The sequence below is a fragment of the Narcine bancroftii genome, chromosome 3, assembly GCF_036971445.1.
Source record: "Narcine bancroftii isolate sNarBan1 chromosome 3, sNarBan1.hap1, whole genome shotgun sequence".
Taxonomy (NCBI): domain Eukaryota; kingdom Metazoa; phylum Chordata; class Chondrichthyes; order Torpediniformes; family Narcinidae; genus Narcine; species Narcine bancroftii.
The window spans coordinates 109,909,797-109,930,503 of record NC_091471.1 but is presented as its reverse complement, the minus strand read 5'-3'; the positions used below and the strand labels follow the sequence as shown (position 1 = coordinate 109,930,503).

Below are 20,707 nucleotides of genomic sequence, written 5' to 3'. Positions count from 1 at the left end.
TTGTCTATGGGGCCCCACTGATAGTCCTGGGAGAATTTGTGCCAGCGACTCACGGCAAGGAGGAAACGCCCACGGCGCTGCTAATGCAACTGCGAGAAGTTGAGCACTTTGGCCCCCAAACCAATCACACGTCACGGTTCAGCTCCATCCTACATCCCAAAGGATCTTGATGACTGTGAAGATGTCTTCATAAGGACAGGTGTGCAACGGATGCCCCTTCGGTGTCCATATGAGGGTCTATACAAAGTGATACAATACAACAAGACTACATGCCTTTTGGACATTGGGATGGGCAGGAAATGTTCAAACTGGCACATCTTGACTTTGACCAGCCAGTAACTGTTCCAGACCTACGGTGGGGAGGTCGGCTTCCCAAACATACGAACTGTTTACGAACTGTGGAATTGGCACCTCCGAACACTGGTTCTGGAGGGGGGGTGGGGAGGGGAATCATGTAGCAGGCTGCACTGATCTACAAGTGAGGTGCAGGCTCACACTGGGCTGATATCACAATGGTCCCGGTGGGGAGCCGCAAAGGATCATGGGAGTGGTGCTGATAAGTTCTCGGAGAGTCTCCATAAAGTCAGTTGGTCGGTTCAACTCACTCACAGCTTCTGCGTGTTTTTTTTCTTTCGTTCGCTGCACAGCACATCAATCACAATATATACAAATAACCTTGAATAAAATGTGGAAGGTGCGTTTTAATTGCATGTGAGTTGTTCGATTATAAATTTAAAAATGTAGAGTACAGAGGCAAATAAAGGAAAAAAAGTGTCTTTGGCCCAAACATGGAAAGCATTGCAGTTGCAGTGCTGAATGGCTTAGGTTCACAATGACCCTGCAGTCATCAAGGATAACTGTTATTCACTTTAGGAGGGTCTCGGAAGCAAAGATGAGTACTAATTCACTTTGCTAACTCCATTCCTCTCGATGAATGTATAATCTCACAGTAAGGTATTTTGAATTATTATGTTGAAAGGATATTGGCAAACTTCAAATCCGTCTTTCTCCAACAGTCGTCTAAGCTTTTGAGGAAATGAAGCAGCAGTCAGTCAGATTCCTGGATACACACCCTTAAATTCAATTTAATCTCGCTGCGCATGGGGGTTTGATATTTTTGGTGCATTAGATATGGAATAGAACATGTCATAATAACCAAGGCACATGGATTCTCTATAGTTACATGTGAAACTGTATTAGGTGAAAATATGTTGGCATACCAAATGGACGAGCCAAATATGATTCAGCAGATATAGAATCTACAAATTGAATGAGTCATATTGCCAGAGGAAATTTGATGATTTCCAAGTGCTAACTGTAAGTTTCCCTACTTGTCTTTATATGGTACAACTTCCCTATTTCAACTGCAGGGAATTCCCTACCAGAAATCTCCAGAGACATCCGTGTTCACTTAGAGAAGATTCTAATCATCCACTTTTCAATATTCCTCTCAAACAATTATTGTGTGTGGATACCTGTTTTTTTTTACTAACAGCCATTCATTTAGGACTTCAACTTACCTAATCAATATTCCTCACTGTGGCCATGAAGCTCTACTTAGACTATGATATTAGTATTGATTTGAAGATATGCATGTGGTTTACTGAAAATAGTATACTTAATACCAATTAATCTAACTTTATGAGTTAGATTATCAATCCATTATGATCAAGTGTTATATGAACACTTTTACAGGGAGTATTTAACACACATTGTGATATGTTTTTGATTCTTCAGCGACAAAGTTGTGTTAATGTGGACCTGAAATAGGTCCAACTTATTTTAAACTGGACTAAACTTGAAGTTGTTAGTATTTTTTTTTAGATATAATGTGTTTCAAGTTTGGTGGTAGCAATAAAACCTTGTCATTTTAGCTAATGATATTTTCATAAATTTAGCATCACGTCCAACTGATTTTGTATTGAGAAGCGCTTAATATAGTGACTGAGATGATACTAAGCTAACAAGATTTACATTAATTTAATTTCAAGCAGTTAAGAGAATAACAGTTAATTTAATGTAAGCTTTCACCAAAAGAGATAATAGCAAGCTTTTAAGAAAAGGGAATTTGGAGCTAACCATTTCCTTGTTTGACTGACATTGACAAAAGTATTTCACTCAATGACAGGAGAGGTACAGAAGGGAGCATGAAAAACTGCGTCAAGAATGGGAGAAAGCACAAAGGGAAGTTGAGGAAGAAGAACGTAGATATCATGAAGAGGTAAGAGAAAAATCAGATCACCGCGATACATTTGTTAATCTAAAAATCATTTCACATTTTCCAAAAAATGGTTTTTTTTTTGCTCAATTCTGTTGTTTATGTAATCAATGACCTTCCACAGTTGGGTAAAGATAGTGACACAAAACAAGAGGTTTATGATTCATGTGAGCAGGTAGAATCTTTAGGAAATTTCCTTACTGGTATAGGGAGAAGGCAGGGGACCTGTTCTTCATTTCTCTCCAGAGACCTCTGTAGGATCGTGAGCTCAAGAAGATTCCACAGCAATTTCATGGAAAGCAAATAGTCCATTGATGTTACCTCTTGCACTTTAAGAACAGATTATGTTTAGCTGTGCAGAAAAAGTATATGGACTGACATTTAGCATCAGGACTGGCACCTGATGTCGCTTTGACAAGGTAGAGGAAAGCAGCCGGTACTTGGAATCTGTCCCCCAGCATCAGAATATCTTCAGATAAAAATGAGAAATGGGCTTCCTTGGGTAATTTTCAAGATCCAGTGATGGACTCAAAAATAGCAGGAATGTGTTGTCTATATCGTGTAGCACAATTTATTGATCAAGTATAAGCTGGATACAAACTAAATGAGCCTATGTTCCGAAAGTGTACATGAATATTGCAGAATATGCTTCTCCAATTAATTATTTTTATAAGAAAAGGTTTGTATTTCTTGACTGAATTGAAAACCATTTTGAATTGTTGGGAAAACCTTAAACTCTGCTAGAAAAATGAGCAATGACGCTTCACTTCCATTTTTGTGCAGGAACGTAAAATCATTCAAGAAACGGTGACTCCACTGACTCCACGATCACTGCCCATCCAACTTCCCTCTGAGTGGCTCTCCTTTTCAAAAACTGAGGAAATTAAGAATTCTGAGGACACAGATGAGGAAAGAAAGCAGGTAGACTTGCAACTGGTTAAGTCTATTGGAATATTTAAATTCTGTACGTAACATTACAAATATCCTTAACAAATTTCTGTCTGCAAAAAATAAAAATCCTTAGCCATTGGAGTCTCTTGAATGCAACTTGTTTATTAACATATTGTAAAAATCCCACCAAATCTTAAAGTCAAGTAGTTAGAACTTTAAACTTGGGAGGAAGAGGGGAGAATATTTGTTTTTAATCCTATGATTTCCTTCCTGGACATGACAGATCCAAAATTAATATAATCTGCCACATCATCAAATGAGATTAGACATCAGCAGCAAATTTTAAATATTGTATGTACATCAACTTGTTAGAAAGTGCACGCTCTAGAAATGATCATGAAATGTATCATGTTAACAAAAGAAGATGTTCCCATGAGGAGACCAGTAGCTTCAGTAATGAAGCACAATATTACCATCCTGACCTGTGTTTGCTGATTTTAATCAACTAAAATTAAACCTAAGATGGCAACAAGAATCACCAGTATTTTCTCAGATACCCCACTAAAGTATATTACTAGGGTGTCTGCCAAAGTTGTAGTAACTCACTGGTTGAGTCTTTTAGCAGTGCTTCTGAGCATACATAGGTGGTTCTTCTCCAAATAGTTCATTTCAAACTTCTCAAATGGCGAATTTGTGGAGGATTCAGATGAAGAAAGAAAATTGTTCTGATTGAGAATAACTTTGATGGCTAATTTGCCTGTTTCTTTTTATTGGTGCAGTCAGCAGGTCAGCGTTTGTAGCATTTTGTGTGTCATTAAGCCATCAAAAATAAATGTTAAAAAAAATACCTTGATTTGTAAATGTCCTGAATTAACAGATGGTGGAAATAGATAGTTGCCAGAAAAGAGATGGGGGAGGAATGATGACTGAAGAACATCAAAGCCAGAAGGAAAAAAATGAGAGATCAATGTGGAAGCAAGAAGAAGCACTGAACTCAAAGGATGAGAATGGACAAGAGGAAAACTGGGATGAGGCCGAGAGGAACAGATTGGAGAAATGGCACTGGAAAGATACTAAGCAATTGGAATCTGAAGAGCTGAAGTATGTCTGAATGAAATAAGTTTCACAATCTCTGGTACCTATGAATATGAACAATAAATGTCCTATTCGTAATAACAGATGCATATTTAGTTTTATGATATTAAATAATGTGATGTCATTAATCATTGGTGTGCTGTATGCTAGTATCTTAAATGCTTAATTATTCTTGATGCTTAAAGAGAATTTGGGGCACAACCCAAAATAAGTGTTGGGGGGGAAAAAAAGGCTAGAAATTGGTCAGCAATGGTCAATGTACACTAATGAATTGGTTAATAAAGAAGAGAGACAATCAGTAGAGTGCACAACTGAAAGGACCTTACACATTCAAAAGGCTTTCCTTTGGCAAAGAGCCTAAAGAGAATCAGGTAAACAGCACCTAAATAGCCTGAATGTCTGGGATTGTCTGATCTCAGAAGCTAAGCAGACAAAGGACTGGTCAGTTCTTGGAGGGGAGACTGCGTAGGAACACCAGGTGCTGTAGGTTGCTGTGAGGGGCACTGGGAAAAGTGGCGACTGCCTTACAGTAGACAAAAAGTTAAAGAATTTCATGTATGTTATATTCTAAATGTAGTATTACATTCTAATAATGGAACCTTTACCTTTAAATTGGAAGCAGGCATAAGGTATCTTTGGAGATTAAGGTTCAAGGGAGGTTTGGTGGTAGCCAAATTATTTTTATATATGTTTAGAGCGAGGGAGAAATGCAGCACATTAACAGGCCCTTCTGGCCCAGAAGTTCACACCAGCCAATTACACCCTTGTGACAAATTAACTTATCAACCCTGTATGTTTCTGGAAAATATTGACGTTTAAAAGGTTAGAAGTGACAATTAGATGCCTGGGATTGATGAGGAGGTGCTGTTGTTAAGTTCAGGCATTGAAGTAGGTAAAGGGTTGAGATTTAATATTCAGAGGGTACATTTTACAGGAGGTGAGTAGATGGTCAGCTTGGTGGTGTTTAAGAACTTTCTGGGTTGGGAGGACCAAACAATCGACAAAGTGTTTGTGAATCACCTATGAAGTGAGAAACATGACGTTTTTAGTGCAGTAATGAAAGGACACATTTCTACTCTGGGTTTCTGCTAAATAGTTAAACATTAACTGGGTCTTTTGGAGGTTTGTAGTTTGCTAGTGTTCATTGGTGTTCAGGCTATTATTACAGAGAACTGTGATAAGCCCTCCTTATGGACAGAACTGAAATGAGATTATGTAGATTGATAAACCACTATGGTTATTGCTTGTTGGCATAACTCTGAAAATGAACCACATTAAATATTTAAGGATGCCACATGCAGATATATTCATCTTCTGTTAACTAATGGACGATCATATATTAAGCAATGTATACTGCTTGTTGTTAAACATTTGCCCTTTAACACCAGTAAGCATGGTTTCACTGTTTATGGCATTGTCATAAAAGAATGCATTCCATATGCCCAGAAGGAAATATTGCTCCAAGCGATTCTGCTCTCGGCAAACAACCTATGATTTAACCTATCTGAGGATTCAGTCCCTGAGACCATTGCCCCCTGGGTGCATAGGAATGCGCAATCAGATTCAAAGTACTTTTTTTAATCTCGCAGGCTTTAAAAATCTGGCACAGCAAATAGGATTGATGTGAATGTGTTAATCCTTGTTCAGCAAAAGGAAATTGAATCCTGATGAGGCCATATAAACATGCTGAGCCAATATTTTTGGAATGGTTTATGTGGTAAAATTCTTTCTGATTTCTCATTGAGTAATATGTCCCTGTTGGAATTAACAATTGTGTGTGTGGTATGTTGCTCATTTGTTGCTGTTTAACTTTCCTACTTTTCTTAGTTTACATTTCACCACCTATTTTGTTTTGGTTGTTTGCTGATAGAAAATGTTTGCCATTTTTTTTAAATTTGAACTACTACTGAAAATGGAACCAATTAACTATTTTCATACTTTCGAAAGTCTTAGTTATGAGATTAGGAGTTATATGGTTATATTCTAAACCCAACGTTTGGTTTCATTAACTTCAGACTGGAGCAAACCTGCTCAGAGTCGTCTGCCCTTCGTAAACCTGCCACTAGGGGGAAGAAAAGAGCAACATGAGCCCCTTCTTTCAGGCTGAGAATCACACCATTTACTTCTTTTCAAACTTGATCTTAAGGATTTTAACACCATAAAGACCAACCATAAAACATAGGAGTGGAATTCGGCTATTCGGCCTGTCAAGTCTATCCTGCCATTTCATCGCGGCTGATTTACTATTCTTTACAACCCCATTCTCCTGCTTTCTCCCCATAATCAGCAATTCCCTTTCTGATCTCATGCAGGATCATATCACATCTGCCTCCACCTTAAATATCCCTAGTGACTTGGCCCACGTAGCCATCCGTGATCATGAATTTCACAAATTCACCACCCTCTGGATAAAAAAATTCATCCTCATCTCTGTTCTAAAGGGACATTTTTGTATTTTGAGGCTGTTCCCTCTGGACCTAGACTCTACCTCCATAGGAAACATCCTCTCCACATCCACTCCATCCAGGCCTTTCAAATTGGCTTTCTCCTAATTACCTTCCCTGTGTTGTTTGCTACTCTACAGGCTAAAGCTGTGAATGCAAAAGATGTAGTGGTGTAAGATAAAGAATATTCAATAAGTTTGCTCCTTTGTTTTTACAACAGGTTGAACTTCCAGTCTGAACCACACATTTTCCAAACCGATGAAGAATCTATTGGTGAAACACAGATTCAAGCACACAGCCAAACACTCGACACAAGTCATCAACAAGTGTCAGCTCAAGGTATGACTTCTAAATCTGTGCTCTTCTATTTATTATTGAAGAACCAAAGTCTTCATACTTGAAGGAAGATTTGTCTTTCTCAGTCAACTGCATTCCTTCAACCCTCTAAGCCTCCCTATTTCCTGATCTCACCAGCTTTAAAATGATCTTTAATTAAACCTACTTCATTCAGCAAGGCATAATTGAAGAGAAATTTGCAGCGTGGAAAAGGACAAAAATTAACCTTTGTTTCCTTACTTTATTATTTATTCTTTTCAACCAAATCAAGGTGCAATGATATTGAAGCACCAAGTGTGAACCAGCTCACAAATTTGCACATTTTCACTGTGTGCCAAGGTGAAACTTGGACTGTTGATATTCTGAGTTGATTATCCAACACTCTAAACTTTAATGCAGGGGTGGCCAACCTTTTAATTTTTAATTTGTAACGAAGTATTCTCTACTGAGCTACTATAAACGTTGGTGTACACGTTGTGGAATTGCTATACACGTTATCCAGTTGATGTATATGCTGTGGAGTCTAGTGCAAGACTGACACCTCCAGGTTTGCATGCTGGCCTTATATACATCACTGCTTCGGTCACATGGGCAGGGAAATAATGTCATCAGTGATGTCATTGGCACAGATTAAAAACCTGTGTTGGGTGCAGGTCAATTTCCCGCATTTTCCACAGCACATCCGCTATTTAGGAGCTGGTTTGCTCGCTGGTAAGCCGAAAATTTTCTAATTTAGAAATACAGCATGGCAACAGACCATTTTGGCCCATGAGTACGTACTGGGGGTGTAGGCGGCACAGACACATGGGCCAAAATGGCCTGTTACTGGGCTGTATGTCTAAATTAAAAATTAAAAGGTTGGCCACCCCTACTTTAATGTATCCATGAGAAAGGCACATTTCAGTTTTTGACATGTCCTGCAGTATGGCAAAAGAACCCTTTGTCCAGGAATAGTTGTCTAAATTCAATAGACACTATACTGTGATGTACTTCTCTTTCATTTAATTGAGATGATATAATTTTGGTCCTTCAGAATGCCAATTAATTCATAGATCCCTCTCTTATTGCATATTTTTAAACTTCACATTGTGTTCATTTCAGCTGCAGATTCCCCAGTTTTTTTTGACAGATCTCAGGACACACAAGAACTTTCTCTATTCCTTGACGTTCAGAGAAACCAGCTACCAGATGTGCAAGATGAACTGAAGACTGGGTCTCTGGATAGAAATTGGGCTGAGCAGTCCAATATCATGGACAGAAAAAAGTGGTTAGTAATAAATGTACTGACTTTTTTCCTGATTCATATTTTGTATCTGAGAAGGTACATGTGCACTACTGTTAACTGGCAGAAAATTTGAGAAACTAAAGGTGGGAAACTTTAAAAGTTGCATTATTTAATGGGCATAGATTTCCAGACAAATCTAGTGAAGCGTTGGACAAAAAGCCTATGCAGCTCTTTTTTTTTTCTGATGCTCTTGTACTCATCCTTTACATGATGAAGGGTAGAATACAGGCAGTAATGGTATTCATCCAGCTTAGCTCATTTCAGAGTTGCTTTTAGATCAGTGGTCCTTGAACAGCACTGATCAGCCTGCTATCAGCTGTGTATAAAAAAGAGAGTTCTTCCATTTACATCCTATCCTAAACTATTGAAAAATAAGATGCTTGGCAGTTCTCTTTACATTCTCTAATGGATCTCGGGTTCCATTTATATCATGATAAATTGCATTGCTTGTATGCCACACTGCCATCAAATTAGAGGTGCAAGCAATCAGTAGAAGTAGAAGTACAATTAGAACAATGATAATGTCACTACCTGTTAATCATTGTCTTGTTAGGTCTGGATCTCATGAAAACTTACAATCAAGCCCATCACTTCCTCAGTCACACTCATCTCCTTCTGATCAGTTCCAGTTTCCCAACAGGTAGGTGTGGATGGGGCGGCCTCTTTCTATGGAAATATGCAGATAGGTAAACTTAATTCAGAAGGTGAATATGCTTACCTAATGAGTATCCTTCTAGCAAAGGGTCAACTCTGTTTGAATGCACCTCAATCTTGAATTTTTACCTGTTTTATAGGTCAGTCAGTGGGAAGAAGTTGTGCTCAACTTGTGGGCTCCCCCTTGGAAAAGGTGCAGCCATGATCATTGAAACACTCAGTCTTTATTTTCATATTCAGTGCTTCACGGTAAGCCACCTGCTTGACCTAGTTTGAAATGTTGTCTTAAGGATCATTTGACATCATCTGCATTAATACTGATCAAATGCATTCATTGGGGGGGGGGAAATAAGGGTGATATTTTTGCATTTATAAATAGTATATAAATAATAATATCAAATAAATATAATGGAATCCAACAAATGTGTTCCTACCATGCATCCTCCTTCCACATTTCTAGCAGTGGTAGAGTCATTATGAAAATATTTAATAAAGTGATTTTAACTTTTACATGTTGGAATAAATGCTTTGAATTTCTGTGAAGGTGATCATTAGTAACTGACTTGGGAAGAGGCAGACTATACAGCAATACAGAAAATTGCCAGTATTTTTTTAAAATCAAAAGTACTCCTCATGCAAGTTGCAGTTATTTTGCTCCAAAATTGTATGTTTCTGAGGCCTTTGCAGGTAGACCAGGTTCCTTTAGTCATCAGAGACCCTGAGCTTTCAGTTGCCTTGCACTTTAATTCTCCTTCCCACTTCCATTCTGACCTTGTCTTTAATCTTTGAATTGTTCCAATTACAACATCTCATTTTCCAAATAGGCATGTGATGGCACTCTGGACAATATTAAGATCATCAATTTCCAATAGTCATCCTTTTCCAATTTGTGTAATAACTGGGCAATTCTTGCACAAGACCATGGACTGTTGGAAGTGATCAGGAGGTTGGTGAGTGAGAAGAAACTACAGAGTGGCAACTATGGTTAAAGTCTTCCTGGAGGGGGGGGGGGGGGAAGAGGGTTTCGTTGATCTAGGATGTCAACTTTGTGTTACTCCCCAGCATGCTGGACCTTCCCAGCAATTCTAATCTTTAGCAAACAATGTGAGATCCCTGTTCCTGCACCCCTCCAAACAGATGGTCGCAACAAACCATCATTAAGCTCTCCAAGCCAACACCAATCTGTGTCATTCACCTTGCCTTTTTCTTTACCCTATCCTGAGCATTCTCTCCATTTCCCCCTTTCCGTTGCAAGTTTAAATGTGCCTGGTTTCAAAATGTTTCCTGGTCTGAAGAAAGGTCATTGACTTGAAACATGAACTCTCTTCTCTCCACAGATGCTGACTAATTTACAACTTAACATAGAACATTACAGCACAGTACAGGCCCGTCAGCCTTTGATGTTGTCCTGACCTATATATTCCTACCAAAAGAAAATCTAAATCCTTTCTACCTCATAACCCTCTATTTTTCTTTCATCCATGTGCCTGTTGAATACACTTTTATATATGTCATATGTTTCAGCCTCCACCACCATTCCTGGCAAGGCATTTTATGCACCCACAATTCTCTGTGTAAAAAAAAATTACTCCTGATGTCTCCCTGAGTCTTTCCGCCCTTCACTTTGTAGAGATGCCCTCTTCATCCTATCAAGGACATCTACATGAAGTGGTGTCTTAAAAAAGCCACATCCTCAAAGTCCCCCACCACCCAGGCTATGCCCTTTAGAGGCTACCATTAGAGAAAAGGTACAGGACCCTAACGACAAGCACTCTGTGGGACAAGGACAGCTTCTTCCCGACTACCATCAGATTCCTGAATAATCAATGAACCTTACTTTTCTTGCACTAATATTGTTATTATTTTATTTTTATAGTAATGTCATAAGATTGTTATAATATGAATGTTAGCACCATGCTGCCACAAAACACCAAATTTCATGACTTGTTCATGACAATAAATCCTAATTCAAGTGTTTGCTAATTATACCCTGAGAAAAAGGTGCTGGTTGTTCACCTTATCTATGCTTCTCAGAATCTTATTACCATATAACAATTACAGTTCAGAAACAGGCCATCTCAGCCCCTCTAGTCCGTACCGATCTAAGTGATCTCCTCTAGTCCCAATTACCTGCACCCTGTCCATAACCCTCCAATCCTCTCACATCCATGCACCTATCCAACTTTTTCTTAAATGATAAAATTGACCTTGCTACAACCACCTCTTCCGGAAGGCCATTCCACTCATCCACCACTCGCTGAATGAAGAAGCTCCCACTCATGCTACTTCTAAATATTTGCCCCCTAACCCTTAACTCATGACCCCTCGATCCAATCTCACCTACCCTCAAGTGGAAGAGCCTATTCACATCTACTCTATCTATCCCCCTCATAATTTTAAACACCTCTATCAAATCTCCCCTCAACCTCTATGCTCCAATGAATAAAGACCGAGTCTAATCAATCTTTCTTTGTATTCTAGATACTGCAATCCAGGCAACATTTTAGTAAATCTCCTCTGCACCCTCTCTAAATTATTGATATTTTTCCTATAATTTGGTGACCAGAACTGCACACAGTATTCCAAATTTGGCCTCACCAATGCCTTGAACAGTCTCAACATCACCTCCCAGCTCCTATATTCTATGCTTTGATTTATAAAGGCCAGCATACCAAAAGCCTTCTTTACCATTCTATCCACATGAGAATCCACTTTCAAAGAACGATGAACCGTTATTCCTCGATCTCTCTGTTCCTTTACATTCCTCAATCCCATCCCCTTCACTGGATACGTCCTGTTTTGATTATTCCTCCCAAAATGAAGCACTTCACACTGATCAATATTAAACTCCATCTGCCATCTTTCAGCCCACTCTTCTAAGCAGTCCAAATCCTTCTGCAGTCCATGAAAACCATCTCCCCCTATTTTTGTATCGTCCGCATATTTACTAACCCAGTTTACCACTCCATCATCCAAATCATTACTGTAAATGACAAACAACAAGGGGTCCAACACCAATCCCTGAGGCACACCACTCATCACCGGCCTCCATCCTGACAGACTGTTATCCACCATGACTCTCTGGCATCTACCTTCTAGCCACCGTTGAACCTATCTGTCTATTTCAGATTATTACTTAAGTGGTGCAAAAGGACTTGGGAGTGCTTGTGCATGAATTGCAAAAAATTGGAGGGAAATGGAATATTGGCCTTCATTGCTAGAGGAATTGAATTCAAGAGCAGGGAGGTCATGCTGCAAATGTACAAGGTACTGGTGAGGCTGCACCTGGAGTACTGTATGCAGTTCTGGTCTCCATACTTGAGGATGGATATACTGGCCTTGGGAGGCAGTCCAGAGGAGGTTCACCAGGTTGATCCCGGAGATGAGGGGGTTGACCTATGAGGAGAGTCTAAATCGTCTGGGAGGAGATATTATAAAAACATATAAAATTATGAAAGGGATAGATGATAGATACAGGAAAATTGTTTTCACTGGTAAGTGAGACCAGAACTAGGGGACACAGCCTCAAGATTCAGGGGAGTAGATTTAAGATGAGATAAGGAAATCTGTTTTTACCAGAGAGTAGTGAATCTGCAGAATTCTCTACCTAAGGAAGCAGTTGAGGCTACTTAATTAAACATTTTTAAGATTCAGTTAGATAGATTTTTACATAAAAAAGGAATTAAGGGATATGGGGAAAAGGCAGGTAGCTGGAGTTGAGTCAATGATCAGATCAGCCATGATCTTACTGAATGGCGGAGCAGGCTCGATGGGACAGATGGCCTACTCCTGCTCCTATTTTTTATGTTCTAATGTAATTGCACATTTTATTGAAATGTATATAGCACTATTTTTAACTTCCAGTTGATGCTGATTGTTTTTCATTGGCTGGTTTACTGGTACACTGTTAATAAAGTGAACCATCATTAAAAGCTCATGCTCAGCCTCTGCTTGCCGAAGCCTCTTGTGTCAAAGCCCCAAAGTCCCACTCCTACCCTGAGGCACTCACACTGGCCACTCTACTGCACAGTTCCTTACTTTTATGCTGATGCTCCTCGTTTACTCCTGATCACGTGATCACAGATCCTCCAATTGCCTGTTTGCTAGCTGCAACTGACTCATGCTCTCTCCTGAAGAGACCCCAAAGTCATATGATTGCAGATTCTCCAGTCCCCTGCTTGCTAGCTACAACTTGCAGATAAGTAAACAAAATGTCAGATGCAAAAGTAAACTAATGAAAAGCATAAAAACAGACTTTAAGAGTTTCTGCAGATGTATGATAAGGAAAAGATTAGCAAAGGATGATGTGGGTCGCCTACAAATTGATGCAGGGAAAATTGTACTACGGATTAAGAAAATGGCAGAGAAATTAATCAAATAGTTTGTATTTTAATGGGAAATGGCAAAAGGGTAAGAAAAGCAAGTGCAGGCAGTGCCAAGGCTATGACAAGGGTTTTGTTCTTGTTTGTATTCCCAACTGCTTGCAAGTAGGAAATAAACAAAATACAGTGTGTAGGAGAGTTTCACAGAAAGAGCAGTGACAGGAGAGGGAGCAGGCATGGAAATAGTAGCCACCAGCCGACATCACTGCCTCAGTGAGAAAGTGTGTCCACTCAATACACCCAGCCCCCTGATTGTAGTGGATTTGGTGGGAGAGACCGTGGTGGCGGAGAGAAAAGAAGGCACATGGAATTGCATCAGTCTTGCAAAAGCCAACAAATCCACCCCCCCCCCCATCCCAAAACACCCACTTGTATGTTCATGGTGTTTTTGTTATGTGTTACCAATCTGGGGAGAAACTGTACTGCAGAAATTAATGGGATTCAAAGCAAATAAATCACCAGGACTTGACCTACATCTTCGGTAAGAGGTACCTATGGTGATAGTTTGCCTCTTGTTGTGGTCTTCTAAAAATACATAGATTCAGAGTGATTTCCTTAGATCAGAAGGTAGTGTGACAGAATATATAGATATGTTTTTTGGAGATAAATTGGGAAAGGTTTTTTTTAGTGTAGGTCACATACAAACACTTTCAAACAGATCTTATTTAAAATACTGGAGCTCTGCTCAAGCTAGACATGTCAGGGCCAACAGTCTTTGGAAAAGCTTTAGAGAGTGCCCAAGAGACTTCACTAATGGATTGTTGTTTACAAAAAGGCAACAGATGAAAGAGCTTGTCGGAGCCACATATTGTCTGGAGGGGAATGCTGTTCTAAGAGGGTTATGCGGCTTTGCAAGCAAAGAGAGTCAAAGAGGCTTTTTCTCTCAGAGAGAGAGAGAGAGAGAGAGAGATCAGTTGTACAGTTTTACAGTTAGCAGCAGGAACTGGAACAGGACAAGCTGGCAAGCTTGTGGAAAACCCCATTTGGAAGATGGGTTGTGAGTGCTTAGTTCAGCCTGGTCAAAGCCCTTGTGGTTCATGCAAGAGGAGAGGACTCGCTGTCTAATATTTCACTTGGAATAAGAGAAACAAAAAGGCACTCTGTGGTGACCTAAAAGAAAGAGGTTATCATATGGAGAACCCTAAAGGGGGAAAGTTTCTTCAGCAAGACACTTCAGTGATTAAAAAGGCATCAGTTGTGGAGGTCCTAGAACAGCATATCTCTCTCTGAAAACCAACAAGAACCTTTCTGAGCAGTAACAATTTACCTTTCAAGCACCAGAGCCTGGTGTAACTTTATAAATGTTAAATTCTGTGCACAGTATAAGAGTTATCTGCAACCAGTGAACCTGGAGGAATCAGAAGTGAGCTTGGACTATGAATCAAATAACTTTTCTGAACTTACACACACATTACATACACCTGCACTTAGAATTAGAAGTTAAATTAGTTAAGTCAATAGTGATAAGTTAAATTGTGATTCTTTTTTCATGTTTAAATATAATTAAAAGCAACTTTTGTTTAAGTAACCATTTGTCTTGGTGAATATCTATTGCTGCTGGGTTTTGGGGTCCTCTAGGCTCGTAATAGTAGAAACTGTAAGCCCAGTATTTAAGGGAGAAGAGACTATGGAGGCAGTTAGAGGCTGATTATACATTTTTGCTTTGTGCTGCATATTTCTAATAGTAGATGTATGGGATGTCCTCACAGGTTAGACTATACCATCAGACAAAGAAAAACCAGGCCAAAATCAAATGGATAACTTGCAGCAAAAAATGGTGCATTCCAACACAGATAAAATGAAAACCCTCAAATTGCATCATTAACTCATTTAAACCTGGTATCACCCAACCATGAATATTCCCTTTATCCTCTCTATACCGCCTGTCAGCTTCTCTGCATCTTAAAATTACTTTTATTTTTCTTTCCTAATTCTGCCAAAGGCACATTGACCCTATCCACTGGTGCTATGTGACCTACTAAATATTTCCAACATTTTTCCATTTTTATATCAGTTGCAGGAAATTTTCTGGAATCAATAATTAAGGAAGTGGAAACAGGATGCCTGGAGGAAAAAATAGATTTGGCAGAATAAAACCTCTGAGAAACTTTTTGATTGTTTTTAGATTATAACTTGCTGAATAGATAAGGGTGATCTAACTGTTGTTGTTATGTGAACTTTTAGATTGCCTTCAATAAGATGCCACATTAGAGGCTGTGAAACAAAATCAGAGTACATCCATTAACAAAGAATTAGAATCTCCTTTTTGTTGTGAGAAGCTGTGACCACTAAGATGCCTTGGATTTGTGTGGGCAAGGAGATCAGGTGCAATACAGGTACACTATCCTTTATCCAGACATCTAAAATCTGGCAAGTGGGGAGAGAGACCAGCAGCACGACTCAGGCAGGGGAGGGGGGGAAAGACCGGCAGTGCAACTTGGGTGGGCGAGTTGGGGGGAGCCAGCAGCATGAGTCAGGCGGGCGAGAGACCAGCAGTGCGAGTCAGGCGGGCGGGGGGAGAGACTGGCAGCGCAAGTTGGGTGGGCGATGGGGGGAGAACAGCAGCCCAAGTTGGGCGGGCGAGGTGGGGGAGAACTGCAGCGCGAGTCAAACGGATGAGAGAGGGAGAACGGCAGCATAATTCAGGTGGGCTTAAATCTGGCTTTCTGAAATCCAGTAAAATCCAAAACTCAGAACACACTGTCCCCCAAGGGTTCCAGATAAAGGATCATGCACCTGTATATGCACGTTTACTCATGATACAAAGCTATGTGAGCTCTCAGGATGATTGAAGATGATTTCAGGTAGATACAGATGGGCTTAGTAAATGGACTTTGATAAAGCATGAAAAAATGAAAGGTCATCCATATTGATAAAAAGAGACATTTATTATGGGGAAATTGAAAGATAGTGGTCTTAGTAGGACAACTGCAGATGAATCACCAAGTTAACATCCTTTTAGTCATATTTCTTCAAAGATACAGGGAAAGGGATGATGGGCAAATAGGGTTCTTGGGAACATGAGAAGGAGCAGAGGGATGGGATAAGAGCAAATATTGCCTCTTAAATGAAATTGTCAGATTTTGGATTTTGCAAGTAATTAGGAAATATGATAGTATGATCATTTTTATTGGAAGAAGATTAGAGTACCAGGGAGATCATGCTCCAATAGAACAGGGCCCTGGAGAGATTTCCGTAGTATTTTCTCAGATCAGCATCCTTGCCCAAGCAAAGATGTACTTGCAATAAAGGGAGTGCTACAGGGTTCACCGAAGCAATTCCCATGATGAAGGCTTTACTCTTTGAGGAAACAGTTTGGGCCTGTATTCCCTTGGCTTCAGAATAATGAGGCAATTTCATTGAAATGTATAGAATGTGTAAGCAGCTTTGATAGGATGGATGGTCATTTGTTCTGTCGGCTAGATGTCAAGTTTTTCAGTTGGAGTTTCGGACCTAAATTAAGGACTAGCCATACAGGACAGGACAGGACATTCAATCTTGAGGAGACAAAACAATGAAGGTGTTTGTGGTTAGAGCTAGAAAATGATGCTAAAGTCATTGCATCATCATATGACACAAAATCAACCATAATCTTGTCTACTTCTGCTTCTGATTCCTGTGTTCTTATTTATACTTGGAGTCATGATGGGTTGCAGCATGGAAACCAGCCCTGCAGCCAAATGAGATCACATCAATTATCAAGCCCCCATTTTACATTCATCCTTCATCATTCCCATTTTATTCTCCTCACTCTCATTAACCTTATTAAATTCTACCACCCGCCTAGACACCAGATGCACTTTAGAGTGACCAGTTAATCCAACGTGTACCTCTGGGATTAGAGAGAAAACCAGAGCATCTGGAGGAAATCCATGGAGAAGATGCAATCTCCACACATACAGAACTCAGGAATGAAGCTGGCAAATATTCTGCTGACTTTGCCACTATGCTGACCATTTATGGCTTCAAGCAACTTCTCAGCCTGTATTTATTTTTCCTTTGTTCTTCAACCATATTATTTGAGAAGCTGTACAGTTTTTTTTTTTGCCATTCACTTCTTCACCGGATACTAAAGGTGCCTCAGTCAGGAAATAGTAGCCCATGCTTTCAACAATTTGTCATGAAGTAATTGTAAAATGGTGAATGTGGTTTAGGACCACAAGTAGAAAGAATGAACTCAAGCTAAGAGAGTGCGAGTACATTTGCAAGATCTCATTGCATACCTTTTTAGGAATTAAAAGATCACTCAACATTTAATGATGATATTGCAGTGTGGAATCTGTCAAGGACAACTTGGAGATGCAACTACAGGCACAGATGTCCGGATCCGCAATGGTCTTCTCAATTGTAATGACTGCTACATCAGGTCCAGAAGTGAGTTACATTTGTAAAATGTTTGAAAACTTTCACAATTAGTGTCTCAGATTTTGCAATAGTAATATCAATAAAAATTTTCAATTTACCTTGTTGTTATTGTTTAAAACCTTCACCATGTTTGGGAGACAGAAAATTACTGTTGGTTACACCCCATTCCTGTAAAGGGTACATTGTGACTTTTGTTCAGGAAGTCAATTAATTTGTACAACTAAGCCTACATAACAACTATCATTCAGAAAACCATTTCTATATTTAAACAGGGTAATCAACTAGTATTACAGATTAAGCTTTGATTTAGTCCTAAAAAGTGAGTGGAGTATCAATCCATCAGAAACACTTCTGAAGTTCGGATGATTTAAAATAAATATCTATTTTCTGAATTTTGTTTTTAGATGTAGAATCTCAGAAATAAACAGCATGGTAAAACCTATGGTTAACCCCCCCCCATGGCATTTTATCTTCTAATCAAATTCTGTCAACTCCCAATTTTTATTTTGTTTTCACTTCATTAACTTAAAATTGAAATATAATCCATGTGTTTTACTTTGAGATCTGTGAGTCTTAAAAGTGATCAGCTTGATTAGCCTGTCTGATTATTTCACTTTCCCTGGATGCCATAAATTGCCGATGTTTGGTACCAGATGAAATGCACTTTGGAATACGGGGGGAAAATGTAAAATTCTGGAAAGATTTTGTGAGGGAAGTGATGAGCATCCCAAACCCACATAAAAATGCTGTTGGATGTAAAGTTAAGATATTGTCAATTATAGAGTAATAAGTAAATATCATACGCTAATCATAGTTTTCTCAGAGTAAATTTAAAATGATGTCATCAGCTTGCAGCATTTGCATTACAATCATTAAAAGTACAGTCTTGTTGATAAAATGTTTTACACCTATGGCAATTCAGCGATAATTTCATCTTTAATACTTCCATATTTTTATTTACAAATAAAAAGAAAAATGCACCATAATAGCTGTGTGGTAAAACTCTATTTTGCTGAGATCAACCAACCATTTTAAAATTCTAATTCCACTTTAGCATTCCTGGCAATATGACACCACACAAAAGTGCCAGCAATGACTATATCCAATAAGGGAAAATCCACCTATCACCATCCAATTCTCAATGGCATTGCCATCACTGAATTCTCCAATATAATGACGACCAGAAATTGAACTGGAGAAGCCATATACACCATGTGGCTATGAGAGCAGGTCAGGGGTGAGGAATCCTGTGGTGAATCACTCACTTCTTAATCCACAAAAACTGGCTCCATTCAACCAGGAGTATGCTGGAATTAGCAAAGGAACGGGAAGGTATGACCACACTGATAGGATTGTATTATAGACTGCCCAATCATCAGAGAGAAATGGAGGAGCAAATCTGTAGAGAGAGAGAGCAGAAACAGAAACTTGTGGTAGTAGGAGATTTTAATTTTCCACATATTGACTGGGACTCCCACACTGTAAAAAGGCTGGATGGCTTGAAGTTTGTCAAATGTGTTCAGAAAAGTTTTCTAAATCAATCTAGAGAGGTACCAACTAGAGGGAGTGCAATTCTAGATCTCCTATTAGGGAGACAGGACAGGTGACAGAACTATGTGTAGGGGAACATTTTAGGTTCAGTGATCGTAATGCCATTAGTTTCAGTTAATTATGGAGAAGGATAGGTCTGGTCTTCGGGTTGAGATTCTAAACTGGAGAAAGGCCAATTTTGGGGAAATGAGAAAGGATCTAGAGAGCGTGGATTGGGACAAGTTGTTTTCTGGCAAAGATGTGTTCAGTAAGTTGAAGACCTTCAACAGCGAAATTTTGAGAATACAGAGTTTGTATGTTCCTGTCAGGATTAAAGGCTGAGTTAACAGACATAGGAAACCTTGGTTTTCAAGGATATTGGGGATCTAGTTATGGAGAGAGGTACATCTGATTACTTAGAGAGGGCGGCATGGTGAGCGTTGTGGTTAGCACAATGCTAATACAGTGCTAGCAATCGGGACCAGGGTTCAAATCTTGCACTGTCTGCAATGAGTTTGTACGTTCTCCCCATGTGTGCGAGGGTTTCCTCCAACCATTCAAAATGTACATGGGTTTGTAGGTTAATTGGCAGTTATTGGATGGCATGGACTCATAGGCCAAAATGGCCTTTTGCTGTGTTGTATGTCTAAATTTAATTTAATTTTAAAAGTAAATAAATTTAAATGAAAAAAATCTAGAGTTGTATCAAGGTGTAGGCAACAAGGAGCAAATGAGGCACTTGAGGAGTATAAAAAATGCAAGAAAAAATTAGGGAAATCAGGAAGGCTAAAATAAAACAAGGTTGCTTTGGCAGACAATGTGAGGGTTTCTACAGGTTACTACAGGTATATTAAGAGAAAAAGGATAGTAAGGGACAACATTGATCCCATGGAAGATCAGATTGATCAGCTATGTATGCAGCCAGAAGAGATTGGAGAGGTCTTAAAATGGTTTTTGGCTTCAAAAATCTGGCACAGAGACTAAGGAAGTAAGGAAAACAGTGTGGTCATGATAACTATGAGTGCTTGCTGTCTTAAAGCAAATAAGGGTGGATAAATCCCCAGGGCCTAACAAGATATTACCTCAGACCATGAGGGAGGCTAGTGTAGAAATTGCTGGGCCCTGGCAGAAATATTTAAAATGTCCTTAGCCACAGGTGAGGTGCCGGAGGATTGGAGGGTAGCTTATGTTGTTCTATTGTTTTAAAGAGGCTCCAAAAGTAACCCAGGAAATTACAGAATGGTGAGCCTGACATTAGTAGTAGGTAAATTATTGGAAGGTGACCTTAGTGTTCAGATGTACAAGTATTTGGATAGCATGGGATTAATTAAAGATAATCAACATAGCTTTGTGCATGGCAGGTCATGTTTAACCAATCTTTAGAGGAGGTTACCAGGAAAATTGATGAAGTAAAGACTGTGGATGTTGTCTACATAAACTTTAGTAAGGTCTTTGAAGTTAGTCAGGAAAGTTCAGACACGGTGTTCATGGTGAGATAGTAAACAGG

At 39.3% G+C, this 20,707-nt stretch overlaps 1 protein-coding gene across 2 annotated transcripts in view; it reads left to right on the top strand.

The window, feature by feature from the left end:
- The window catches only part of limch1b (LIM and calponin homology domains 1b), a 415,809-nt gene that overhangs the window by 388,758 nt on the left and 6,344 nt on the right, over window positions 1-20,707 (top strand). For both annotated transcript variants that reach the window (XM_069924806.1, XM_069924805.1), the window contains 8 exons: window positions 2,129-2,221; window positions 3,002-3,139; window positions 3,987-4,210; window positions 6,869-6,987; window positions 8,086-8,251; window positions 8,823-8,909; window positions 9,064-9,172; window positions 17,577-17,679. In XM_069924806.1, the coding sequence (XP_069780907.1) occupies window positions 2,129-2,221; window positions 3,002-3,139; window positions 3,987-4,210; window positions 6,869-6,987; window positions 8,086-8,251; window positions 8,823-8,909; window positions 9,064-9,172; window positions 17,577-17,679 (1,039 nt within the window). The remainder of the gene's footprint in view (window positions 1-2,128; window positions 2,222-3,001; window positions 3,140-3,986; window positions 4,211-6,868; window positions 6,988-8,085; window positions 8,252-8,822; window positions 8,910-9,063; window positions 9,173-17,576; window positions 17,680-20,707) is intronic.